The sequence below is a fragment of the Acomys minous genome (genome assembly GCF_964271855.1).
Source record: "Acomys minous genome assembly, chromosome: 2".
Lineage (NCBI taxonomy): Eukaryota > Metazoa > Chordata > Mammalia > Rodentia > Muridae > Acomys > Acomys minous.
The window spans coordinates 67,575,935-67,603,544 of NC_140484.1; the positions used below are offsets into that span (position 1 = coordinate 67,575,935).

The following is a 27,610-nucleotide window of genomic DNA, read 5'->3' on the forward strand; positions in this document are numbered from 1 at the left end:
CCGTGCCGCGCCCTCTGGCGACACTGAAGAGGAACAAGCGAGGATGTGGGTCCGGGGAAGATGCCTTGTGAACGACAAGGGTATCAGCTGTCCCTGACACTAGTACCCTAGGTCACGGAGTCATTGGCGCTTCTTTTCATAACTCTGAACACTCTTTAAGGGTTCCAGAATTGGGTTTACTCCAGGTTGAATCATTCATTCCCTACCCTCCTCCCATCCCATTCCCCCCCATCCCCCCCTTCCCCCGCCACACTTCAAGCCATTAGGGCTTCCTTTTTGGTTTCGTTATGATAAGGGTTCTCTGTCCAAAAGAGAGACTTGAAACTTCTTAAAGAAGGCTTTGAAAGATAAAGTGAGGGAAATCAAATAGCAGGAGACGAGGCGAGGACAGCATATTTCTGCTCTTCTTGAACTTGATGGGTATAAGGCTTGAGTGTTTTTTATTGAGTCCTGGTACCGCCAGGCGGCAGCAAGTGAGAAGAAATAAAGACAGGAAACGCATATCCTTATCCCTATTACTTGCTGGCAGAGAACACAGGAATTATCGATTTTTTTTTTTAAAGTGGTAGGGAGCTTGGGAGTTGGGATATAAGCCCAGCAGTAGGAAGGCAGACGAAGGAAAAGCAACGTTTGAGGCCAGCCTGTTTTATACGAGACACTGTCTCAAACTCCTTACCCCTCCTAAAAATAAATAAAAAATTAAAAAAAAAAAAAGCAAACAAATTGTGGAGAACTACCAAACAGGAAAAAAATTTGTGGGTGGGTATGGTATAAGAAAAATAAACCTGGATTCTATTTTGACTACTTTTATGGTACTTTTTACTCATAAAGGATATGTTCAAACTGTGGTCAACACTTAAGGATAGAACCAGTGTGTACTGAAGTGAAATACAACTGATACACTGAGGATGTTTTGGTGCACGCCTCTGGAGGTGGAGTTTCGTGGCAAGTTCAAGGCCAGCTTGGTCTACAAAGAGAATTACCAGAGCAACCAGAGCTACAGGGTGAGACCTTTCCCCTAAAGGACCAAGCCAAAACAACAAAAACAAACAAGAAGCAAAATCCAAATGGTAATCTGTTGCCAGGTCTGATGTCATTTATGATTATAAAGTGTACACACACTCTCTATCTCTCTTTTGGAGGAAGATGAACAGCACCGAGCTACCCATCCACTTCCTTTCATGTTTTGTCATCGGCCCAGTACAAAGGCATATCCTTAACCATTCCCTTTTATCCTTCATCCTCTGTAGCCACACAAGTTTCCTTGCTTTCTCTGACAACCAAAAATTATTTGGGGAGATTATATGCATAGAATCAATTAGTTTAAGAAATATCCTTTCTTCTTGAGAATTCCACACAGCTATACAATGTAATATGAATGTATGGCTACCATTGTTTCCCTCTAACACCCCCACATGCCCCTTAACGTGTCCCCCTCCCAACTTCATGCCCCCCCCTTTTTTTGGTTACTCATCGAGTCCATTTTAATATAGTGTTTCAAGAGCAGTTTGGGGGTGGGGGGACGGGAAGATGGCTCAGCTGATAAGAACACTTGATCTGAAAACATGAGTTTAAAGCCCCAGCACCCACGTCAGAAGGTGTGAATGGTAGAGCCGTTGGTTGCTGTAACCCAACATTTGGGGTTAGAGACAGGTGGCCCCTGAGAGCTGGTGCTGTGTGAAACCCTATCTCAAGGCAATAAGGTAGAGAAGCCAGGGAGGAGATGCCTCCCTCCGCCCTCCGCATGCACATGCGCAGCTCTACACACCCAGTCACATGCTTGTACCATGACCGGACGCCATACCACCCCACACAGTTTTAAGGTTTACACTGAGGTTCAGTTTTGAATTGTATATTCTGTCGTTGTATTTTAAAGGCAATAGCAACCAAACCCAAGGCTCCACAGACTCTCAATAACTCTGCTGACTGAACAATAATGTCCAGGAATTATTCAGGATAAGTCTGGAAACAGTTACAGATTTAAACAATTATTGACTCCAGATCAGTTTCACTACTACAAAACAAAAAACAAAACAAAACAAAACAAAAACCTCAAAAACTAAAAAACAAAAAAACCTGTGTAGTTTACTCTCCTCTTTCCATTAAAGTAATAAGAAGCACTGTTTTCTACTCAGATAATCTGTTTCCTTTGCTTCTTTGCCTCTTCCTCCTCCTAATCAGGTTCGTTCGCCAGGCCCCTTCATTTTCTATTCAAAATACAGTTGCATCTTCACTGCCACCATATTAATCACTTTTCCCATTACCTGAAAAAAAAAAGCAACTTAAACATTTGTTTCGCCTTGGTGTTCAAAGGAGCAGTGAGCTCTGGTAGGGAAATCATGTCCGCAGAAACACGATGCAGACTGCCATACCATATCCACAGGAAGCACGGGGAGACCAATGCTGGTGTTCCACTTGCTGGGCTGCTTTCAATTTAAGTCCAGGACCCCAGTCCATAAGATGCCCACATTTGGCGTCTTCTCGCCTTAGTCAGCCAAATCTAGAAAATTCCTCCCATAAACAACCAACCAACAGAAACTCCCTCACAGGCATGCCCCCAAAGCATCTCTCACCGTGATACTACATCACGTAAGGTTGACAATATTAACAATCACAGTTGCCTTTCAGTCCTGGGCTCCACAGGTTCGAAACTCTCAGTGGAACCTCTGCCTCCAGATACGCTCTGAAGTGTGTAATGTTTCCAAGTCTGGATAGAGCCAGTGGCTGTCTAGGAATCCACCACACAACAAATGCATTAACATTAGCACATGTACTTCCCCCCCAGCAGGAAGCCATCATCTCGACCTCTCCTACCCCCCCCCCCCCGCCACACTTTCCACTTTTGTATCTATATTCCCAAAATTCTTCAAATTTTAAAAAGTTAAGAAACATTATGCTATCTGTAAGCTCTGGGAACATAACTTTGTATTATCTCGCCAAGAGTCAGCCCCCCATTGTGCTCTATGTCAACAAGTCATTTGAGAGGAGGGACCTAGTTGTGTTTCTGTTGTTGTTCTTGTTTTCTTTTTCAAATGCCTAAGTGGTGATTGATGGGGCCACTCATTGTGGGTGCTGCCATGCCTGGACTTCTCCGTGGCAGCAGCAGCAGCTCCTCCCTCCAGGTGCCTGCCCCATCTGAGTTCATGTCTTGACCTCTTTCAAATATATCCTTTCCTCCTCAAGTTGCTTTGGCATTGTGTTTCGTTGCTGCAGTGATGATCCAACTAAGACTCCCATAGTATGGTAGGCTGATGAAATTCACTCAGTTTGACTACTCTATTATCATGTGAACTATTTTTCCATTCTATTGGATCGGTGTGTGTGTGGGGGGGGTGGTTTCATGAGTAGTGCTACCAGGAGCACATTCTCCCATGTGGATGTATGCAGAAGTCACTATCAAGAGCATCTCATGATATGTGTTAAACTTCTAAAGAAACAAACTGTTAGCTGGGCATGGTGGCACACACTTTTAATCCCAGCACTTGAGAGGCAGAGGCAAGTGGATCGCTGTGAGTTCGAGGCCAGCCTGGTCTACAGAGTGAGTCTGGGACATCCAAGGCTACACAGAGAAACCCTGTCTTGAAAAACAAAGAAAAAGAAAAGAAAAGAAAAGAAAAAGAAAACAAACTGTTTTCAAAATGATTATATGAATCTTAATTACTATTATTATTTTAGGGAAATGCAAGACACACTGTCTTGATATTTTGTCTGTATAATACCATAAAATAGTGTTCCCTTGTGGTCATTCTTTGCGTTCCTCTAATCACTAGTGAGGCTGAGTATTGCTTTTTTTTTTCTTCAGGGTTTTTCTTGGAGACACAAACTCTTCTGTGAAATGCCTGCTGCATTTTGTCTGTTTTCTTTTGTCTTGTGCTTTTCTTATTGTACTTATCTTTCTCACACAAATCGCCTGAAACTGGAGTTACAGGCTGTTTGAACTGCCCAACTCTGGTCCTTTGCGCATTTGTGAGGGCAGTAAATGCTCCAAACAGCTGAGCCCTCACTACAGCCCTTGAAGGGTCACTTTTCTATTTACTTAAATGGCTGATAACTAAGCTATATTTTCAACATTGTGGGTGGTATACTTAGAGCTTTCTTTTATGACCCCAAAGACTGAAGTAGTGCTTTTTTTGGTATTTATTTATTTATTTACTTATTTATAAGTAAACATGATAAATTAACACACATTGTCTGTAGAAAGTTTCGGTGTGGGCCTTTTAGTTCATCTGTCATTTCCTGTACATGGTCAAAATCCTGAATTCAAGAATTATTTGAGTTGCTTCCCTGCTGATTTTTATAGGGGGATTAACAAAACATCATCTCGTTTCCCATCCTGTCCACTCAATTTACATCCCATTATACCAATTACTGTAGGTAACCAACTGAATCTGTGACCAGTGAGGGAAGGAAAGAAGGTATAGTTATGTGGTCCTATCCAAAATGGAAATTAATTTCCTATAACCACCTTGCTGGGATGTATATTCCTGGAAAAAGGCAGGTATATTTAGTCACTAAGAACTAATTATTTAAAATCAGGCTGGTCTTAATGGTTCCATTATCAAATGAAGGGGGCTCAAGAAAATTAATAATTCCTCTTCTAAAAAGTACCTTTCAAATATATGTTGATTCATATTATGAAAACCGATTTTTTTTTTTGAGACAGCGTCCTGCTGTTGCCCAGTTCAGTCTCTAACTGTGAACTTAAGTGATCCTTCCGCCTGTTTCTCAAGTAGCTGAGACAACAGGCATATACCATCATGTCCCACTGAAAACAGACTTGAAGTATTCTCCTAGAGGGTATATTGAGTTCTTATGAATCAATAAAATATAACAACTTAAAACAGGAAACAAACAAACAAAAAACCTCATTTAAGATAATACTGGCTGTTGGGGGGAGATTTCTAACTTTTTTTTTTTTAAGACAGGGGCCTCACTATTTAGGTCTGGCTGTACAGAAACTATACAGACCAGGCTGGCCTCAAACTCATAGAGACCCACCTGCCTCTCCCTCTCAACTGCTGGGACTAAAGTCATGCACCACTTCCCCCTAGCAACTAACAAATATTCTTAATTCTTTCCAAAGGAAAAACAAAGAGAAAATCCCTTGCAACTCCTTACATATTGAGATTGAGGCCAGCTTTGAACCATAACAATGCAGGCTTTGAAAAGAACCCCAAATGTTCACAATTTTTGCTTTGCTGTGCTTCTTTTTGTGATAAAGCTGCTACCGGTCACCAGCGTTATCTATTCCACACGGTGGAACTGTTCTGTACAAATACAGACGTATTCCTTACACCAGCAAGCTTCCAGCTGGTGAGGAAAGCAACTATGGAAACTGGCTAAGCCTGGGACGGCAGGAGGATTGTAGTTCTTCAAAGTGCAGTGTAGCCGAGGGAACGATTTCGTTCTGTAACAGAGATTTAAGCTTGGCTATGAGTGATAGGTTCCCCCAATTATTGGAAAGAAAGAATATTCTAGGGAAAGGAGATTGGGAGGAAGGCAGGATCAGAGTGCAAGGGGCTTTGAAATGCTGAGGTGTAAAGGTCATGTTGGTTCCATTAGCAACATCAAAGGGTAGAGGGCAGAGCCCGGGATGACGTAGTGGAGATAAAGATGGGCACATGACCTTGGTAAAGAAACTTCCAGAATGGCTCAGATGAAGCTAACAGCTCAACAACAGGGACAAACAGAGATTGAGAAAATGAGGAAATGGCAATTTAGTGGCAGGAGTCTTTTATGACAGGTGTCTTTAGGTTTCTGATTCATCAGCCTTAATTAAGGAAGTCAAAATGCACACTTGTGCACAAAACTGCAAGTTGCTGCTTCTAGAGTGTACTCCCCTTTGGTTGGTCCACACGTGTTCACCTAATTCATAACCAGAGGAAGTGGGACAGGGCAAGACAGTACAAAGGCTCCCCCATCTTCTGCTCTCGCTGAGGCTGGTTCCAGGTTTACCTAGAATCTGATCTCCTTGATGGAGAGTCCTCTGAAAAACTACCCTATTTGGTTCCTATTCCAGTAACTAAAGGTCAGGATGCCCTAGCTAACTTATCTCACTCAGCCTTTGTTAAAACTGCTTGTTTGTAAGGCACCTCCTCCAGCTAACTGTTTATTTTAGCCGTCTGTCTGTGCAGACCCTCCTTGTCTGGCTAAGGGCTTCTGTTAGCTTCTGTTAAAACTGCTTACTCTGCACAGCCCTGCTGACACAGCTCAGTGAGATGCCTCGACTTTGAAAAACCGTCTTCTGGACACTCAGGGGCTACACCAAGTTTCAGCCGGCTATGCACTCTGAGTGTTTATCTTCAGTGTTTATCCATACTATACAGACCAAGAATGATGACAGCTTAGGGTGAGTGAAGTTTAAAAACAAACAAAAAGAAACATTTTTTTTCTTAAATTATAGGTTACTGTTTCTGGACTTTGTTTATATTGAGTCTTTGATTTCCCTTTCAAACTTGGTGAACTCATTATACATACTCTGGTGACTGCCTATAGGAAAATACATCCAACCATCTTTTTCTTGCCAGATTACAGTTTTGGACAGGGGTCCACACAGAGACTAAAATGAAAATTAAAGCAAAACTTTTTCATGAGTAGTTAACTCGAAGTTCTGGGACAAAACTAGGTGAACACAACTATTCTCCAGAGTTTAGATGGCCTCAGGCACAGCATTGAAATTCAGGTATTCCACATTTCTATTAAAAAAAATTCTTACCCCACCTCAAAAGGTGTTTAAATTATCTACACAAGCCACTTCAGGAAGATAACTGGGGGCAGACAATACCTAGCTTTCTTCCTGTATCTATAAAGTTTCAACTTCCCCTTGATCTCTCTTGTCACCTCAGAAAGCTTGAAGGTCCAATCTACTTCCGCAGTGACGGAAAACCTTTGCCAGTTCTTGCCAGGCCCAAGAGTGAATAACTTAAAAAAAAATTTTTTTTGTTTATTGCATATGAGTGCTTTATCTGCAGAAGAGGGTATCAGATTACGTTATAGATGGCTGTGAGCCACCATGTGGTTTCTGGGAATTGAGCTCAGGACCTCAGCGCTCTTAACCACTGAGCCATCTCTCCAGGCCCAAGAGTGAAGAACTTTTACGTCTCAGCTTTGAGCCCCGTGGATGTTACTTTGAAGAGTTCTGCCACTCGGGGTATGCAAGCGCGTTCCCCCTGGTTGCAGAGGCCCAGGAACCGGGTCTTGGTCGCACTATTGATTCATCTGTTTAATTGCCTTCTGCCACTCAGCATTATTCAGCAGTGCTAAACCTGAGCTCCACGCTCCACTCCACAGCAGCCCACGGAGGAGACGTGAGGAGTAGAATCACACGATGAGCTGTGGTCCCCAGGGGGCGGCATATACTCCACAGGTCTGTGCAGGAAGGGACCCTGGCGTCCTCTCCCAAGGTCCTCCGATTGGGAGCTGCTCTTACAGGTTGCTTGAAGCAAGGAGACCACACCAATCTGCTTTGAGACTACCATAAGGGTCCCCAAACCGTGTTCCCCCGCCCCCGCTTTCCCAAAACATCGCTGGTCAGCTGGCTGGGTCGCCATAGCTAACTTCGAAATCAACTGCTTCGTTTTCGCGCGCAGAGTATCGCGCATGCGCACGGCACCTGTTCCAAAAGTAAGGAATTCAGGGCTCTAGGGAAGATTTTTTGAATAAACTTCGGGAAGTCAGACGAGATGCGCATGCGTATCTCTGGTGATTGGTTTCTTGGGATTTGAATGGGGGGGGGGAGAGAACCGGAAGTTGTACTGAACCTTCACCTCCACTCGGCACTGAAGGAAACGCAAGCTCCGCAAGAGAGGTTCCGGCGCGGCTTGGGCTGAAGGAGACAGAATGGAGACCGCGATCGAAGATCCGGGACTGGACCGCGGCCCGACGCTGACCTCGTCCTGGGATGCGGTGTGCGGGGCGTTGACCCAAAGCCTCCTTCTTACCCGGGTTGGGCCAGGTGTCCAAGACTTGGACTTCGAGCAGTTGCTGGTGCCGCCAGCTCCGGGGTGCGCCGGGCCGGGGCCGGGTGACAGTCACGCTACTGTCGGGAGGAGGACGGGAGCCGAGGCAGCGGGGGAGCTGGGCTGCGGGGTCGGCCGCGGTGGGCTGAGGGCGGAGGCCCCGGGAGGTGGGCGAGGCTGCGGGCAAGTGGTACCCGCTGGGCCGAAGAGGCCTGGTGAAACTCGGATTCAGGATCCTATTGTCAGGCGGGACACTTCCACAGGCTCCTCTCCCCCACACCCGAAATCAATCAACCTTCTACTCGGGGGAATAAGAACCAACCAAGTTCAGCCATGAAAAACCACGGCATCTTAGAAAAAAGACACATTTGCAGTCTTTCGTTTGCATTCACTAAACGCTTTTAATTGACTGCGAATGAATTAAGAGATTTGAGTAGAATGCCCACGGTGTATGTAGGTGGGAAGGAATGCCCTGCCTCCTTATGAATTCGGTGTGGGGCAGCTGTGGGTGCTGGGGAAGGTTCTTGGTCCTCAGGGCATGTAGAAGGGATCACTGGGTTATGGTTCTATTCAGGAAAGTTCTCTGTGTGATGTTTTATAAATTTCCTTCTCAGCCGGGATCTGGTGAGTCTGAAAAGCAGCCAGAGCTCCCGAGGTGAAAACCCTTGCTTCCTGAAGTGTGAGCCTAATGAGGGTGAAGAAATCCTTTCGGTTGGCATTCTGAGTTCAGCAAGAAACATGGAAATATACGTAGGGGAGGAGTACTGTGGAACCAGTCGGGGCAGGAAGGTCTGCACGGTCCTGGATGACAGGTTTGTGACTTGTTCAGGTGACAGTGTTCATCTCAATCAGTGTCTTTAGTCTCCGCGCTTTCAATGTCTGTGGATTTTCTAACATTGGCGGGAGTCGTTAGGGAAGAGAAGGTAAAAACATACCAATTGGCATAGGTTAGACCACTAAGCCTTCAAACGACCAGGTAGATGAGCAAGCTTATAAATACGGAAATTTAGGTAATTAGTGGGAGAGCTTTATTAAAATGAAGACCTGGTAAGTATTCTTGTTTCTCTCATTTAACTCAGCAGGGTCTCTTTTTAAAACAATTAGACATTCTAAACTCTGAATATATTCCTTTCGAGAAAGCGCCGTGTAAGTGTATATAAAGCTAAGACTGCCACATCAGCCTATTTATTAACTTATTATAAGATGGGCAATTTGTGATTTTTTTTTCCCCTAGTCTCTTATAAGGTTCTGCCCAGATCTATCCTTAATATGATCCAGACTCCATGCCCTACACATGTTTGAAATAATAGCGGTGTTTACAGAGCTTTAAAATATGCTGCGTGCTACCTTGTTCAGGCTTCCGAGATAGCTGCTAAGTCAGGAACCTCTCACTCCCTGTGCCTGACCAGGAAAAGGGAATTCAAGCGATGAAGTAGTGTCCCCAAAACATTTGTTAAGTAGATGTTAATGTTTACAAGCAATGGCTGTTAAAAGTCCATTCTTTTATTTTAGCGAACACGAAGAGATTGTGTTGTACAAAAAATATCTAAAATTGGAGTCTCCCGCACATGCTTGTAAAATAAAGGTAAGTCATTGCCAAATTTTAAGATTCAAAGTCTTGTTTTTGTTCTACACATAACTTATTTTCCCTTGGTTTGGCAGCACAAATAGTCCACCTTGGTCTAGGTTCAGTCCAGAGATGCTTAGTTAGCTTGTAAAGGGGTATTATTGTCTAAAAAAATTACCAGTCCTTAAAACATTGAAATTAAAAACAAAAACAAACAAACAAACAAAAACAACCAACAACAAAAAGCCCATTGAAATTCTCTTTACAGTGTGGTACTTTATTAGTTACAGAAAAATGTCTCATTGTATAGTAGTGCTATATTTTGAAGCCTTGTGAAACTCAGCTAAGAACATTTTAAAAGTCTTTCTATAAAGCTATAGCAACACAAAAGGCAGATGTAAAATTGTCCCTGCATGTAAAGGATGGAGAAAAAGTTCAAACAAGGGAGCCAGAGATTTTAAGAAATTCAGACTATTGTCTTCAAACAGACAGATATTCTTTTTTTTTTTTTTTTTCTTTCCAGTTTTTGGTTTTTTTGGTTTTCCCAGACAGGGTTACTCTGGATAGCCTTGTCTGTTCTGACTCACTTTGTAGACCAAACTGGTCTCAGATTCACAGAGATCCACCTGCTTTTGCCTTCCCGAGTCCTGGGAATACAAGCATGTGCCACTGCGCCCAGCTTCAGAAAAATATTCTTCAGATGGATATTAGTGATGTTGTCAGAGTTTAGGGATAGGCACTGAGTTGGAGAACTCAAGTCCGCTTAAAATACTAATGCAGCTTTGTTGCCAGCCAGCAGTTTGGCCATTGGCAGCTTACTTAACTATTGGCACCTACTTCACAAGGAAAATTAATGGTCCCTAGAAACCAAGTTCTTGGGCCCTTTTAATCTCTGAAAGTATGTGCTTATTATCACAGGAGAAAGACTTAGTTTTCATATAAGAAATGATTCTCACTGAAGAGCACAGTTCATAAAACTGGTATCCCAATGCCACTTAAAGTGGAATAAACTAATAGCCTGTAAAGGCATTTAAATAAAATAATTTACCTATCGAGAATGTTAGTACGCGTTGATAGCAGCTACTGCACAAGGCATTTAGGAATGCCAGCCTCCGTTTTAGTGGGACAAGGCAGATGATAATCAGGTTTACTGATTGTATATAACATATATAATATAAAATATCTACTGTAGTCTCTGGTCATGGTGGTACAGACCTTTAGTCCCAGTACCCGGGAGGCTGGGGCAGGTGGATTTCTGTGAGTTCAAGGCCAGCCTGATATATATATAGCAAGTTGCTACATAGAGAGACTCTGTCTCAAGAAATTACACAAAACAAAAAATATACTGTAGTCAATGATGAAAAAAAGGGTCTTGGGGTTATAAAACATAAAGGAAACAGTAGGGCCCAGTGTAGTGACACACACCTATAATCCCAGTACTCAGGAGCATCAGTTTGAGGCCAGCCTGGTCTATGTAGTTAGTTCCAGACTCTCCAGAGCTAAATACTGAGATTTTGTGTGAAGACACTAAAATGTAAAAATACAGATTAAAGAAGGAAGGTAATAACAATAATAGAATATAAATTTAATGGGTGTTTCCCTAGCCGTTGAGGACTGTCCCATATTTGGTACCACACTCAGAGTTTAGGGAATACCAGTTTTTTTTTTACCTCTGTCTTTGTAAGAGGAGTTTATGTGTCTGTCAAAGTGAATAATTTTTGCAACTGTTCTGTGGAAGCATGTGTTAGTCTGAAAGCTTTCAACTAGGGAAGCCCTCTGGCATGTACGGAAGCTTCTGTAAATGTTCCTAATACAGAATTCTGAGCTCTCACTCAGTGACACTAGTGGCTATTTTGGCACAAACCTCTATGCAAAGTTATCTCACCATCCTCTGCTTCAGGCTTAGCATTTGCCCAGGATCGCACAGGTTGTGCAATAGCAGATCTTAAAATTTAAACTCAGGGACTGGAGAGATGGCTCAGAGGTTAAGTGCACTGGCTGTTCTTCCAAAGGTTCTGAGTTCAATTCCCAGCAACCATCTATAGTGAGATCTGGTGCCCTCTTCTGGTGGACAGGCACACATGCAGGCAGAACATTGTACACATAATAAATAAATCTTAAAAAAAAAAATTAAACTCAGATGTATCTGATTTAAAGCCCTTCCCTTATACTATAAATGAAACGCCTTTTGGTTCAGAAGCCTAAACTGTCTGAGTGTTGGGAGTAATGGCTTTGTGGCAGGCAAGCACTAACCTAGCATCTTTGTGGCAAGCACTAACCTAGTGTGTGTGAGTTACTGTTCTCTCAGTACCCCAAAGTGAGTGGGAAGACACAAAAAACAAAAAATGGAAAATCTGTGCTGATAAAAGGGATGAGAGCCAGGCTCCAAGCTGGAGTGTCTTTCACCTACTTAGAAAGTAACCCTGAAGCCAGGAGTGGTGGCGTGCACCTTTAATCCCAGCACTCGGGAGGCAGAGGCAGGTGGATCACTGTGAGCTCAAGGCTAGCCTGGTCTACAAAGTGAGTCCAGGATAGCCAAGGCTACACAGAGAAACCCTGTCTCGGAGGGGAAAAAAAAAAAAAAAAAAAGAAAGTAACCCCGAACTCTACTTTTTATGTAAACCACCAGCTGCTTAACACATTAAGTAGTCCTTGTTGAACTGCAGAAGACTGAATTATGGTTAGGATTAAACAAACCCTGTGTGGTCATCTGGACAGTTTTATTATTTTATATTAAATAATATTAAAGCCAACTGGGGTACACTAAGATGGAGGGTTCTTGGGTTTCCTTTTCTCTCTGGTCAGATGGAGGACTCAAACCTGGGCCTTGAGCATGCTAGTCAGGTGCTCTACTGCTGAGCTGTCCCCCCAGCCAGGTGTGGTTTACCTTTAATTCCTTAAACTAAGTAAACAAAACTTTCATATTCTGTATGTTTATCTTATGGCTTGGAAAGGATATCTTTACCTAAATACTTGGTGTTTGCCTCATGATACATTGGAATTTATTTTCTAACGTTTAAATGTACTTGAAGCTAACTTTTAGACTCTTGAGTGGCCTGTCTTGCTGTGGTTATACCAAGCAGTGTCTTTGAGTGAAGGTTGTTTTTAAAACCGCTGTCGTTTCTTGTTTGATGATAGTTGCTGTCCTTCGGTGGAAAGCACTGTGTCCTCGTCAGTAAAGTGGTGGTGCACGTGAGACCAAGGTCAGCAACTCCTTCCCCGAGCTCTCCTGCTCTAGGGTCACGGATCGACCTGGACAATGTCCAAACCATCATGGAGTCCATGGGTTCGAAGCTTTCCCCTGGAGCTCAGCAGCTGATGAATATGATCAGGTTTCAGCAGCAGGCAAGTAAAGATGTGTCATATTCTGTTTTCAAGAGCTGGCTTGTGGCTGTGGTACAGAACCTGAGTTCAGATTCCTAGAGCTCATGTAAAAGCAGGAAGCATTATTTTTTCCCCTCTTTTTCTTTTCTTTTTTTTTTAATTGAAAAATAAAATAATTCATATCACATCTCATTTGCTATCCCATCCCATGCATCCTCCCATTCCTCCCTCCCTCCTTCCCACTTTCACCCCATTCCCCTTCCCTATGACTGTGACTGATGGGGACCTCCTCCCCCTGAATATGATGCTAGGGTATCAAGTCTCTTCTTGGTAGTCTGCTACCCTTCCTCCGAGTACCACCGGGCCTCCCCATCAAGGGGACATGGCCAAATATGGGGCACCAGAGTTCGTGTGAAAGTCAGTCCCCACTCTCCACTTAACTGTGGAGAATGTTCTATCCCTTGGCTAGATCTTGGTAGGGATTTGATGATGACTGCACATATTGTCCTTGGTTGGTGCCTTAGATCAAGCAGAACCCCTGGGCGCAGGAAGCATTATTAGATGTGTCCGTGATCCCTGTGTTCCTACAAAAAGAGGAGAAGATGGGAGGTGGAGGCATGAGAAATCCCTTGGAGTTCACTAAGGGGTTAGACCTTGTCCCAAAGAGGTGCAAGGTGAGAGCTTGAAGTAATCCTCTGACTTTAGAGCTCCCCTACTCCCAAACACACACACACACACACACACACACACACACACACACACACACACACACACACGTGCACGCACACATGCCCCTCTTCCAAACGCAAAAAACCTGAAACTTCTTTTTAATGCTGACCTTTTATACAGTAATATAGTATATTGATTTTTCTATTAATTTCTACACTGATGATTTAATCGTCATCTGTTTATAATTTTTATAAAAGCCACATTTTGTAGACTTGCTCTTCTACAAAATGTTCTGACTGCATATCCTCAGTGTTTCCTGAACTCATTTTACACATTTATTCAGCAGTGAAGAAGTCTCTGGCTTGTTCCGTCTTTAGGGAATGAAGGTAATCAGTTAGTGTGTAGCCGACCACCCTGGTCGTAGCCCCGTTCTCCTCTCCTTCCAGTCCGACCTTCCCTCACCCCCTCCCCTATTCCTTAGAAAAGGGGGGCCCCTTCCCATCCACCCCAGTTCATCAAATCGCATCAGGACTGAGCGTGTCCTCTTCCCCTGTGGCCTAGCAAGGCAGTCTAACCAGGGGGAATGATCAAAGAGCAGGCAACAGAGTCCATGTCAGGGACAGCCCCCATTGGCGACATCGTTGTAGGGGGCATCAGTCCAGTCCATGCATGGGTCTCGGATGATGCTTCAGCCTCAGCAGCCCCTCTGGGCCTTGCTTAGTTGGCTGCGTTGGCCTCTTCTTGTGGAGCTCCTGTCACCTCTAGGTCCTTTTCTCCCTCCTCACTCTTTTCCACAAGACCCCCTACGCATTGCTCAATGTTTGCCTGTGAGTTTCAGCATCTGTTTTGAAGCGCTGCTGGGTGGAGCCTCTCAGAGGACAACTCTGAGGCTCCTGTCTGCAAGCAGAGCAGAGTATCCTTAATAGTGTGAGGCGTTGGCTCTGTCCCATGGGTAGGTCTTGGGTTGGGCCAGGCATTGGTTGGACAGTCCCTCAATCTCTGCTCTATCTTATCCGGCACATCTTGTAGGCAGGGTAAATTTTGCATCGAAGTTTTTGTGGGTGGGTTAGTGTCCCCTCCCTCTACTAGGAGACTTGTCTAGTTAAAGGGTGTCTTCTTCAGTCTCTGTGACCTCTGCTACTAGGAGTCTCTGCTAGAGTGCCCCTTAAATCCTCCTAAAAAGCCTACCCTTACTTAGGGCTCCACCTTGTCACAGAGATGCTCCCACCACAGTTTCTTTTTTCTCTACAGGCCTCTGTCCTCCTGGCCGGGCTCTCCTGGTCTGATCTCCACCCTCAGATCTCTCTGCGCTCCCACTCTTGTTCCCTCTCTTCAGCCACTTCCATGTCTCTTCTATTTCCCCTTCTGAGAGAGATTTTTGCATCCTCCTTGTTGCTTATCTTCTTTGGGTCTGTGCATTATAATATATTTATCCTGTGCTCTATGGCTAAAATCCATTTATACGTGAGTACATACCATGTGTATGTACCCATGGGTCTGGGTTGCCTCACTCAGGCTGATCTTTTCTAGCTTCATCCATTTGCCTTCTATGTGGTGAGTGATGAGACTGAGAAAGGTATACTTGCTGGGCTGTGGTGGCCTACACCTTAGTCCCTGAACCCGGGAGGCAGTGGCAGGCAGAGCTCTATAAGTTTGAGGCCAGCCAGGTCTACAGAGTGAGTTCCTGGGCAGCCAGGGCTCCCCTGAAAAACCAAAAAGAAAAAAAAGAAAAAGGAAGGCATACTGAAATTAGTGACTGCGCTCAGTGGCATTTCATTTGGGCTGTGAAGGAGGAAGATGAGGTCAGCGGGTTTGTCTAGAGGCTGGCTATTTTAGAGGAATGCTAGTAACGGATGAGAGCTGTGCTGGACGGAGTGGGGTTTGCTAAGAAACGAAAGGAAGTGAACACACAGGAGAGATTTAAGGACTTGTGCTAGATCATAGAGAGCTTGGATGCTGTTTTAAGTTTGCAAGCATTTTGGCCTATTTTAAAAGAGGTGTTTTTTGTTTTTTGGGATTTTTTGTTTTTGTGTTTTGAGACAGGGTTTCTCTGTGTAGCCTTGGCTGTCCTGGATTCACTTTGTAGACCAGGCTGGCCTCGAACTCACAGCGATCCGCCTGCCTCTGCCTCCCGAGTGCTGGGATTAAAGGCGTGGGCCACCACGCCCGGCTTTAAAAGAGGTTTTAAACCACTGTTATGTGGAAGGTAAACCAAAGGAAAGTAAGACTACGGCAGAGAGACCCAGCTGTATGTGATTTCTCTCCCCCAGATGAGAGGTGAGATTAATAAGCCAAGAAGCACAGTCATTGGGACTAGATAGTTAACACCATTCATTATTTGAAGCGGTGAAAAATTGAGGTTTTGAGGATGACATTACCAGAAATATAAGTGGAACCAACGGGATGAGGACACTTGATAAAAGGAGTCCAGTTTGGGGAATGTAAACTTTGCTGTGAACAAGGCGTTTCCTGGAAGGATATTATGGCATTTGCAGATGGGGTCAGGAGAGGAGAGGTGGCTGGGTAGAAGGGAGGCTTGGGAGGTGTTCACCACAGTAGGAACACAGTGAGCAGAGAGGCTGAAAGTAGAAAGACCGACCCCTGGCGAGTAGCTGCATCTGGCAAACCGTGGGCAGAGGGAGGAGGACTAGAAGGAGAGCAGGCACCATGTGATCGAGTAGCAGCTGCCGTCAAAGGGAGGGTCTAATGCCCGGTGAGCTGAGGCTGGCTCGTGCCTGTCACTCAGGAGTTCTGCCTCCCTCAGCAGGGTCAGTCATAGTGTTCCATGATGAAATCCTCTTCTACCACTGTAAAGATCACAGTGTCGATGTGGAAACTTAGAAAACTTGTAAGTACTGCCGGCTTTCACTGCGGGAGTCAGGGCAGCCCTGGAGTTTGGGCAGAGGTAAGAGAACCAGGAGACCTGAAGATTTCGGAAATCACGAAAGCATTTTAAAACAAATGGCGGTCTCTGGTTTACTTCCTGCCCAGCGTTTTCTCACTTGGTTCCTTAGGCTCCTGCCTGGTCCTCCTGCTCAGCCACACAAGCAGAATGCGCTCAAAGGGAAGCCGAGGCCCCTGTTTCACGTGTAAAGCCGCTGCCTGCTTGTCTGTGCACTTAGTTAGTGTGCACCCGGCTGTCATCCTGGCACTCCTTCCTCCCTTTCCTTGGCGACAGGTCCTTGGGTCTCTGTTGACGTTCTTTTCTGGTGCTCAGATTCCTCACGTACACAAGCACGTTGCTACCGCAGGGCCTGTGTATTCGGTTGTTTCCTTTGGCTGGAACTCCCCTTCTATGATGTTATTGCATCTGTTTTCTTCTTATTCTGATTTCGCCTTAGTCTTTATATCCTTAAATGAGACCTTCTCTCTCACCCAGGTCATCGTCTACAGTAGTGCATTCCTCCTAATCTTTATCACAGTTTTGTCTGTGCCCTGTTGATGAGATTGATATATATTAGTTAGTTATTGTTTTTCCTCATTAAAGCAAGGAATCCTGAGTGCTGAGATTAAAAGTACATGCACTCGGAGACTTGTTTTTTTGTTTATGGCACTATGTGTATGTACACATATATGCTGGTTTGGGTTATCCTATAAATACTTCTTCCAGTGTTTTAGCCAGGGAATTTAAATAATAATAGAATATAAAGCACATTGTGGAGGATTGGATAGTAGCTGGAGATATTGAGTGCAAACGGGTTTTTCCAAGAAGTTTAGACATAAAGTGGAAATTAGAAGGTAGATATATGAAGAAACGTTGAGGATAGTGGAAATATTTGTCAGCTTTTGAGGTTTGTGCCTTTTTAGGAGTTAGGACAGTTTGATTTTTCTTTCTCCTCCCCCCACCCCATATCTTTTATGCAGGATCTCTCTTACGGAGTCCAGGCTGCTTTAGAACTCACTCTGTAGGCCAGGCTGGCCTCAGTCTCACAGAGATCCTGCCTCTGCCTCCTGACTACTGGGATTAAGGGTGTGTCCCTCCATGTCCAGCTAGTCTGATTCTTTCTTAAAATGTGTTCCATAGACTGCAAAGTCCTTTGTGATGTTTTCAGAAGATTGACTCCAGGCCCTTTCTTGTTACCTACAAATCTGACAGGGTAGAGTTTAGGAATCAGTGTTTTAAATGGTGATTTCTGAGGCAAAGTTCATGTGTAATATAATCTTTTAGTAGATGTAAAAAAGCAAATAACAAATATGAAGGATTATGGAAATGATTAGAGGAGAGTGATCAATTAAATATAACCAGCTCACTATCTTTTAAAAACTTGACTCTGAGAAAAATTATATTTTTTCTGGCTTTATTCTATTAATAATAAGTTTTCTATTCCATGAATTTCTCTCAGAGAAAGTTATTAGGTGGAAAGTAACAGTGTTCTTGCTGCTATCACTCTGTTCCCCAGAGGTAACCAAGGCGACAGTTGGTGTGTATCCTTTGAGTTTTCTCTGTGTACTGAAACACGTGGAAGGTCTTCCTTCTTGACAGCCACAGTGATGGGTTACTACCATGTACCTTGTGGCCAGGGGTTCTGGAATCCAGAATTGAGCTTGTGGAGCATATGGCGGTTGTATTTTTAAATTTTTGAGTCACTTCCATGCTGTTTTCCATTATTGCATTTTACATTTCTGCTGGCTAGTTTTTATAATTAGTGATTTTTCTATTGTTTTGTTTTTGAGACAGGGTTTCTCTGTATAGAGTTGACCAGGTTGACCTAGAACTCACAGATATCCACAGATATCTACCTGCCTCTGCCTCCTGAGTGCTGAGATTGAAGGTGTTCACCACCATGCCCAGCTTAGTGAATTTTTTTTTAACAGATAACTACAGTATATATTTGTCAAAAAGGATTACCTTTAACAAATACTTTTACAGTTAAGATTATCTAATTTTTTTTCCTGCCCATAATTTTGACATGGACTATAGTATAAATATCATTACTGTTAGTGCATATTTGTCAATTCCCTAGTGTACAGTTTTGAGCTGTAATAGAGAGTGGGCATTTCCATTATGACCAAATAAAGCTCTTTTAAGCTAAAGGAAGGGTGTCTAATGCTGTAACTGTGTAAATATAAATGATTTTTTTGTTGTTGTAGCAGGGATAAGTTAAGGTTTATTCAAAACTGGCATTCAGTAGAACAAGATAAATTAACAACAGGGTAACATTTTTTACAAAGAGCCTTTTTGAAAATGAAGTTCAGTAAAGAGGTTAGATAGAGACTGGCTATTGTAGACGCCCCTCACCCCAACCTCTACTTCCCGGGCCGTTATCCTGCCTTCCTACTTGATTTTTCCCTAAAGTATCATCATCATCTCCATCCTGTGATATAGTCCCTCCTCCCCACTTCCTCCCTCCCTCCCTCTCTCCCTTCCCTCTCCTTCCATGTCTTGGATCTTCCCATGCTTATATGTCATGTAGGCTCCATGAGGTCAGGGATTTTAATTTGGTTTATTCACTGACATATGTCTTATGCTTGAAATGGAAGGCAGCACAGAGGAGATTTCTGGTAAAAGTTTGTTGGGTAAAGCCTTGGCCTCACGGTAATGTTTTCGAGTGTTTAGATGAACATATCAACATCGTCTCTTTAGTAAACCCTGATGAGTACTTTCTGGACCTGCCTTTCAAAAGCTGTTGACCAGCCATGGCAGATGATAGTCCCTGGCTGGAAAAAAAAAATCCATGGTTGGCATCTAGGTTTTAAAGTTAAAATCAAATCATTTGTCTTAACAGTGTTGGTTAGACTAGAGGTCATTTACCTGTTCTTTGTTGGAAAAACTGAAAGGCAAATAGAAAGGTGGGGCAGCCTTCTCTTTAAGATGAGCCGAGATCTTCTTATGGCAAGTTTGGCTGTGGCTCCAATATATATAACTCTTATCCTAGAAATTGTTAAAGCAAGCACAGCCAAGGGGTAGGTCACTTTAGTCATCAAAAATGTCACCAACATATGCATCAAACATCTGCCGTAGTGTAACTGTCCATCATGTAACCTCCGTGAAGACCCATGGCAAAAGATATGGCCAGGTAAAATGACTAGTATATTATATATGACAAAATGGACATTCTGGGTTGAATTTTGAGAAGATGATTAACTGGGGCTGGAGAGATGGCTCAGCAGTTAAGAGTGCTTGGGCTCGTGTGGAGGTCCTGGATCCTATTTCTAGCATCAACATCAGGTGGTTCTCAGCTGTTTGTAACTCCAGTTCCAAAGGCTGATACCCTTTCCTTGCCCTGTGGGCACCTGCACATACCTGGTGTATATGCATAGGCTCAGGCATACATACATATACATAAAAATACAAAATAAATAAGTCTAAAAGAAAATGATCAACTATTGTGACATTAATATTATATGTTACTGCCATAAGGAAGCCTTTAGTAGTAAAAACATTTCAGTTAGTTAGTATATTTTCATATATATATATATATATATATATATATATATATATATATATGGTTTGTTTGTTTTGTTTTTTTTTTTGTTTTTCGAGACAGGGTTTCTCTGTGTAGCAGTGCCTATCCTGGAGTCCCTTTGTAGACCAAGCTGGACTTGAACTCACAGCGATCCACCTTCCTCTGGCTCTAGAGTGCTGGGATTAAAGGGTAGTGTCTATTTTAATATGTTCCTTAGTAAAAGATATAGTGAAATATTAAAAGATGTTTAGGTTGGGACTGGAGAGGTGGCTCAGCTGTTAAGAACACTGATTGCTCTTCCAGAAGTCCTGAGTTCAAATCTCAGCAACCACATGGCAGTTCACAACCATCTGTAATGGGATCTGCTGCCCTCTCCTGGTGTGCAGGAATACATGCAGACAGAGCATTCACACACATAAAATACATAAATAAACTTAAAAAAAAAAAAAAGATTTAGATCTATGTCCCAACCCCGCCACTTATTGGCTGGTCTCCTTGGGCAGGAGCTTTACACCTTTGTGTCCTCATCTTAGCATTGAACAGTGACAACTTTCTTCATGGAACTGAGAATGTGCGGCACCTGATTTGTAGCAAGCACTCCGGACATTAGCCTTCACTCTTTAATACTTAAAACTTGTTTTCCTCATTCAGAATTGTCTCCCCTTCGGAGACCAGCTTCAGTCAGTGTTGGGAAGTCCAGGACACAAGCATCTGATCGCACTGCAGTCTTCGCCTTCGTCAGGAGTCTCAGACAAGGCGTCCTCTACACCGTTTCCTTTTAGAACTGGATTGACACCTTCAGCCATCACCGAGAATTTAAAGGCTCTTATTGATAAAAGCACACAGCCACCTGGAGAAGGATCTACCACAAATGACGAGGAGTGTCACCTTATGCCACAGAACCATTCCCTCGGAAATGATCTTAAAAATGCAGTCTCTTCTTTCTTACCAAAGAAGGCAAGTGGCAACTCAAATGTGCCCAACTCTGAGTTGCTGCCTTTTCTACAGAATTTATGTAGTCAGGTCAACCATCTCCGCGTGGGACATAATGCCAGGTGGCAAGAAAACATCTCCAAGCCCCGAGAGGGCATTGTCGGTGTTTCGTAAGTATCTTGTTTTAAGGCAAATACGGTTGCGATTTGGTAGGTGGGAGAGTCAGATGAAGGGAAAGAGATTTGCCTGATGAGCTGTTCCCAGCATTTACAGTTCATCACTGACACACTTAATAGGAATAGAATAGAGTGGACCACATTGAAAGAAATGTCTGGAATTGGTGTTGCACAGTTTCAGGCATTTGTGGTACAGCCATCAGCCATGGGTTGCGATAGAAAGCTGCATGAACGAATTTGGAGGAACTATGAGAATTTATCTTTTTGTTTTGTTTGGTTTTGTTTGGTTTTTGAGACAGGGTTTCTCTTGTAGTCCTGGCTAGCTGTCCTGGACTTGCTTTGGACACACCTAGTCAAAGATGATAAATTCTCGCCAGGTGTGGTGATGCACGCCTTTAATTGCAGCACTCGGAAGGCAGAGGCAGGTGGATCGCTGTGAGTTCGAGGCCAGCCTGGTCTACAGAGCGAGTCCAGAACAGCCAAAAAAAAAAAAAAAAAAAGAAAGAAAGAAAGAAAGAAAGAAATCATTTAATGTTGGCTCTCTTTCTTAACAATTAAACTTTATTATATAACCCAACTAGCTTACACAAGAGGGAAAAATGGTTAAAGGGAAAAAAGAGTGAACCTTCCGGTATCCGTTCCACGGGACGGGTCCGTAGGTGTCTCTGGCCTGCATGCTGGTCCGGCCTGGTCGCTGATCCACTTGCGCTCAAGCCCAGTCTCAACCTGCTGCTGCTCTCTCCTCTCTCTCTGTCTGTGTCACATGCGAAGGGCGGTCTCCTTCTCCCATCGAGGGTTGATTACAAAAACAATAGTCCAGGTGGAGTCCCCAGGGCTGCTTCCTGAATTCCAGGCCCAGGATGGCTCCACTCAGTCTATCACAAGGTATCCATGGGGTGCCCAAGGGTAAAGCCCGCCAAGACTGCTTTCACCTGTGACAAAGATTACAATCTTTCCCACAATCTAACAGTAACAGAAAGACAATAAGAACAACACAGCTTTTCTGTTTTGAGAAGTCTAGGAGTTGGCAAAGTGCTTGCCTGCTATGCAAGCATAAGGACCTGAATTTCAAACCATCTGTTAAAAAAAAACCAACCTGAGTGTGGTGGTGTATGCCTATAGTCCTGGTCCTGGGGAGGCACAGACAGGAGTACCCTTGGGGATTGCTGGCCAGCTAGTCTTACTAAATCAATGAACTCTCGGTTCTGTAAGAGACTCGGTCTCAACAAATAGGATAGAGTGACAGAGGTAGACACTGGATGTCAGTCTCCTGCTCTGTATACCCAGGTATACACACGTGTATTCACATGAACATGTGCACATGCATACAACACGCACATCACACACAAAAGAAGTCTCAACAAATATATGTTTTTAAATACATAAATCTGTGTAAAAAATAGATGAATGTGTGTGGGCTGTAGCTAAAGAAGTGCTGATGAGGGTTTGTAGTGTCATATGCTGCTTTAGTGAAGATGGCTCTCGGAGGACAGTGGCGTAGAATTACTACCCCAAAAATGAAATAGAGTCTGGAGAGAGATGGCTCAGCGGTTAAGAGCATTTGTTGATTTAACTTCCAGCACCCACGTAACTTATAACCACCTGTAACTCTAGACCCAGTAATGCAGGTGTCCTGTCCTGACCTCTGTGGGCACCGGGCATGCTTCTATCAAAACTAGAAAATAAAGAAGATGCAAACCACCAGTTTGAGATGCAGTGGGCAGAGATGCACTGCAGAGCCTTGGGCATTTCAAAGGTAGAAAGGGGTTGTGGAAATAACTTCATGCTCACAAATGTAATAACTTCTTTTCAAAAACCACAAGCTACAGAACACAACACAAAGTAGATAATGGAACGACCCTGCAGCCGCTGAAAGTGCGAGTTTGGAGTGGGAGGTGTTACGGCTTGGGTGTTGGAGGCCTGAGTTCTGCTTAGTGCTGTGGTCCTCAACCTTCCTAAGGCTGCGACCCTTTAACACAGTTCCTCATGCCACGGTGACTCCAACCATCAAATTATTCTGTTGCTACTTCATAACTTCAGTTTTGCTACTGTTATGAATCATAATGTAAATATCTAATTCTAATATGCAGGATGTCTGATATGAGGCCTCCATGTTGAGAGCCACTGGTTAGTGGATCCAGTCGTTGGAAAAGAAAGGCCACAAAGAAATGACAGGACAGATATCTTTGTAGTTAAAAGTTGTGCATCCTGATTAATGGTTTTGGGGAAGAATATTGTGTATGTGATAAAATAGCACAGAGCTCTACATACATTTTGTATAACCACAAGTATACTGGTTTTGATGTTATTTCATAGTTAGGAAATAATAAAACCATCATATATTAACATAAGTATGAAAAATAAGCAAATTATTTTAAAACTTCAGGGAAAATTATATTTTAATATGTGCAAGTCTCTATTAGCTTTTGGCTACAGCCTTCTAGGTATTACCTTAAAACGTGTAATTAGTAAGAACACTGAGAGCAAAGGGAGTTAAGGTCTGAAATGCATGTATTTATACAGTAAGTCATTGCCTTAGGGCATTCTAGAGAGGAGAGAATTCTGTGCTGTGAGTCACTACAACAGTGGCTCTACGCCTCGTGTACACTTAAGAAATGCCACTGTGTTCACAGAAGCATAAGCATGAAAAAGTCAGATTCTGCCATCCTATTAGCATAAACATACTTTGGCTCTCATTGAGTCCCTGGGGGAGAGATTTTCGGCCCCACTGTGAGGGTCACTGTTCTGGAGCTCACTGGATACAACAGCCCTTTCCTAAAGGCTTGTTAGCTTTTTGAGACAGATTTTCATCTAGCCCAGTGTCTTGATTACTTTTTATTGCCATGCTTAAAACATCATGGCCCAGTCAACTCACAGAAGAAAACATGTAATTTGGCAGCTATGGTTCCAGGGGTTGTAGCCATGGCCGTCATGGTGGGGACATGGAGTGGACAGGTGTAACTGGGCATCAGTAGCTGAGAGCTTACAACTGATGCACAAGCACTAGGCTAATTGAGAGAGCGACCCCCAGTGGCACACCTACTCCAGCAAGGCCACGCCTCCTAACTCTTCCCATGCACTTCTGCCACTTGGGGACCAGACATTCAGATATGTGAGCTGTGGGGGCCGTTCTCATTCAACAGCCCCACCCAGGCAAGCCTTCCATTGACTCTGCAGTTGACCGTGAACTTTTGATCTTCTTGGCTCCTTTGCCAAGTGCTGAAATTAGCGGTGTATGCTACACCTTGTGCGTGTGGGTGCTTGCAGGTGAAGCCTGCTCAGCATGTGGAGGCCAGGGGACAAGCTCAGGTGTGCTCCCTCAAAAGCCGTCCACTTTGTCTTTTGAGATAGGGTCTCTCACTGGCCGAGAGCCTCTGATCAAACTAGGCAGGCTGGCTAGAGAGCCCCTGGGGTCCTCTTGTCTGTACCTACCCAATGCTGGAATGCTAAGTTCTCACTACCACACCTGGCATGTCCGTGTGAACTTAGCAAGTATGTGTTCATGTATGACGATGTACATGCACTTGTGTGCACATGAGGGAGGAGGGGAGAGGTTCATTTTGGGCGTCTTCTTTAACCATGGTCCAGCTTAGTAGTGTTTTTTGTTTTTGTTTTGTTTTGTTTTTTATTGCAGGGGACTTTCAGTGGTTTCACTTGGGGTTTAACAATGAAGACAAGGAGGCATCTGTGTAGTGTAACACTGTTGGCCTTTTTTCCGGGGCAGTCTCTTCCCTGCCTCTGTGCTCCCGCCACGTGCCTCTCTGTTGTACCACCCTACTCAGTCCCCAGTCATCCCTCTCCTGTGTCCTGCCTCTGTCCTTCTGCTTGGTCAACCTGCCCCAGCCGCCTGCTCTTTGTTCTGCAAACCCCACATTCCTTACTCATATCAGCAGCAGGCCAGTGCCAGGTCCTTGTCTCTGTGTTGCTGTCTGCCACTGAAGGTTATGTGACCTTCGCCATAGGCAGCTTGCTTTTTAACATACAATCTCAGAGAGTCCTCTTTGGAGGCAAGTGAGGAAATGACAGACATTTGTATATCCTGCTAACCTGCCACTGCCAGCACAGCAATTAACAATTGAGCATACAGGGGCATACTTCACAGCCAGTTGATACAACATGTGAAGGTTAGTTATCCCAACAGTTTCCGAGACAGGGTTTCTCACTGCACCTGGAGCTCCTGATCTAGCGAGGCTAGCTGGCCAGCCAGAGCCAGGCGTCATCTCTCTGCCTCCCCAGCCATGGGGATTATAGGTACAATCATTAGTTGTTTTTTTTTTTAATGGAGTGCGGGGGATATGAACTTAGGTCCCTATACTTGTATGGCAGTGGCTTTCCCAGCTGAGCCATCTCCCTAGCCCCATCTTTTACTTTTACTTTGAATGTGGAGAATCTAATGTGGATCTTCATGCTTGCAAGGCAGATCTTTTCGTGACCAACCTGCCTCTCCTGCCTCTGCACTTGGTCTTATGCAGTGCTAGGGACCAAACTGAAGGTTTTTTACATGCTAGAAAAACGCTCGAGTGACAGAGCCGCAGTGCAGCCTCAGCTTGTTCTTTGCAGTGTTGTCTTTCCTTTATATTGTTTTCAGTTGTCTTAACTAACAAAAGCAGTTAATAGGAGAGTGTTGTGTACTCAAGGCTGTGGCCGCTGTTGTAGGTTTTAGAGCTGTAGAGCTGTTGTAGGTTTTAGAGCTGTCTTATCTGCCATTCGGCTGCCTTAGTTGTTTTTGTCATCACATAAGAGAAAATTGATATATCTAAAATTTTATTTTTAGGATGGAAGAGCAGCCTATTTGCTCGTACTTGGAGAAGATTCTTTCTAAAAACATGGAACTGATGGAGAAGAAGCTTATGGACCACATTGATGAGCGGATCTATCAGCTCCAGGAGCACATAGATGCTAAAATGGCTTTGTTAGTGGACTTTCTACGAAGTCCCAACTCCCCACCCCCAGAGATGCCTCTAAGACACTATGACTCCAGAGAAAGACTTTCCAACGGAGAAAGATGAGCTATGGACATACCCAATTATTGCAGATATTTATTACATATTTATTATAAAACCAAAATCCAAAAAGGTTATCAAAATCAAGTCTTTAATGTCCTTCGAAGGATCGTTGTCTTACATGAAGTGACCTCAGCGCTCATTTGCGTTGCGCTTGTTACTGTAGATCCGGGTCTGTGCACCAGCAGCTGTCCTGATACGGTTGAAAGTTATTTTGCTTGCTGTATTTTTCACTCTTACAGAAATGTATACTTGTGTTGCTCAACTGTTTCAGATGTTTAAGGACTTCTAATGCAATTTGTTAGTTTGTATTATATATTACATATGTTTGAAGTGAATTTTTTATTTATACAGATACCTATAAAATATAGTCTCAGGAGTATGAAAAGTAATGCTAAAATATTTGTTTTTTTTTTTAATTATTTTTGGAAAGTTGGATTCTTGGACTCTTTCATTCAGATTACCAGTTTACACTTCCTATTGTTTATCTGAGGTGAATCCGCTGTGCTTGGGCTGTTTGAGATAGTTGTTGGGGTGCACTGTGTGGAGGGTGTCTCTGTCCTTCATCACCTGCCTCAGGTATTCCCTGAGTACCTTTAATAAACATCTGATGGCCAACAGCTGGGCAGGAAGTAGAAGGTGGGACTTCTTGGTAGAGAGAAAGAGACACTGGGAAAGCTATGAAAAGAGGAGATTCAGAGAGGATGTGGAGGTGGACAGTCAGGCCAGGCTGTTGCTCAGGGCAGGTCATGGGTAGATTACTGGGGTTAGAGGAGCTGCGGGGCCTGGTAGCCCAAGTTAAAGGCCTAAGCTTTTAAAACATACAAGAGTCTCTCGGTGTCCTTATTTATGCCGCTGTCAGGTCCGCAAAGTCCACCACAGAAGTCTACACAGTGAGGGTAGTGCTGCTTGTTCAGTGCAGCGCAGCTGTAGATCACTCATTTTCAGTCCTGCTATTTCAGATTTGGTGCTGCAGGTAAAAATGGAGGGCAATTCTTTTCTGGAACTGACAGGTTCTTTATGTGGGGGCCTTTTCTAGCAGGTATACTGTGTAATGGTCTGAGAATCTAAAACGCGGGTTAAGACATGAATCCAGGGGACCGCTGTCTCCAGCAGTCTAAAATTTCAGAACTTAACTGATATCCATGTTTGTGATACAGCTGTGCCTAAAGGCTTTGCTCTGAAGACCACCTGTAAGTGAATAGAATGCTTTTCAGCTAATTTGATTAAGTTGTTTCTTTTGTTTTTTAAAAGAGGATCTTTTGTTCTTGCCTGTTGTTTTGGAACACAGTTGAGTTTGAGCATACAGCACAGGTGACACAGCATGTAGGACTCACCACACTTTCGCTGCCTCCGGGGAGCCATGTTTGGGATAGCCATACCATGAGCAGATGTAAGTCATTTCCTGATCACTGAGGAGAAATCCAGTCCATGATTTTGCAGCTTTGGCAGTTGCGGTTCCTCCCTAACTTACAGAACGCCATCCTTGACTTAGCAGTATAGTGCCCTCTGGCCCATAAACCATCAGCTGGGGCTCCCCAGGTCTGCAGGATGGCATCATCCCCCTAAGTGA

At 43.8% G+C, this 27,610-nt stretch overlaps 1 protein-coding gene across 2 annotated transcripts; it reads left to right on the forward strand.

Annotated features, from left to right (window-relative positions):
* Positions 1–7,761: 7,761 nt before the first annotated feature.
* Positions 7,762–26,864, forward strand: LOC311592767 (ATPase PAAT). Of its 2 annotated transcripts, none has more exons than XM_084773552.1 (6): positions 7,762–8,003; positions 8,573–8,770; positions 9,471–9,543; positions 12,664–12,870; positions 20,577–21,028; positions 25,809–26,864. In XM_084773552.1, exons 1-6 carry the CDS (start codon positions 7,840–7,842, stop codon positions 26,041–26,043), a joined length of 1,329 nt encoding a protein of 442 aa, XP_084629678.1. In that variant the 5' UTR covers positions 7,762–7,839; the 3' UTR covers positions 26,044–26,864. The 2 variants fall into 2 exon arrangements, with proteins under 2 accessions (XP_084629678.1, XP_084629679.1); XM_084773553.1 differs by having other exon boundaries at positions 7,778–7,905.
* The last annotated feature ends 746 nt before the right edge of the window (positions 26,865–27,610 follow it).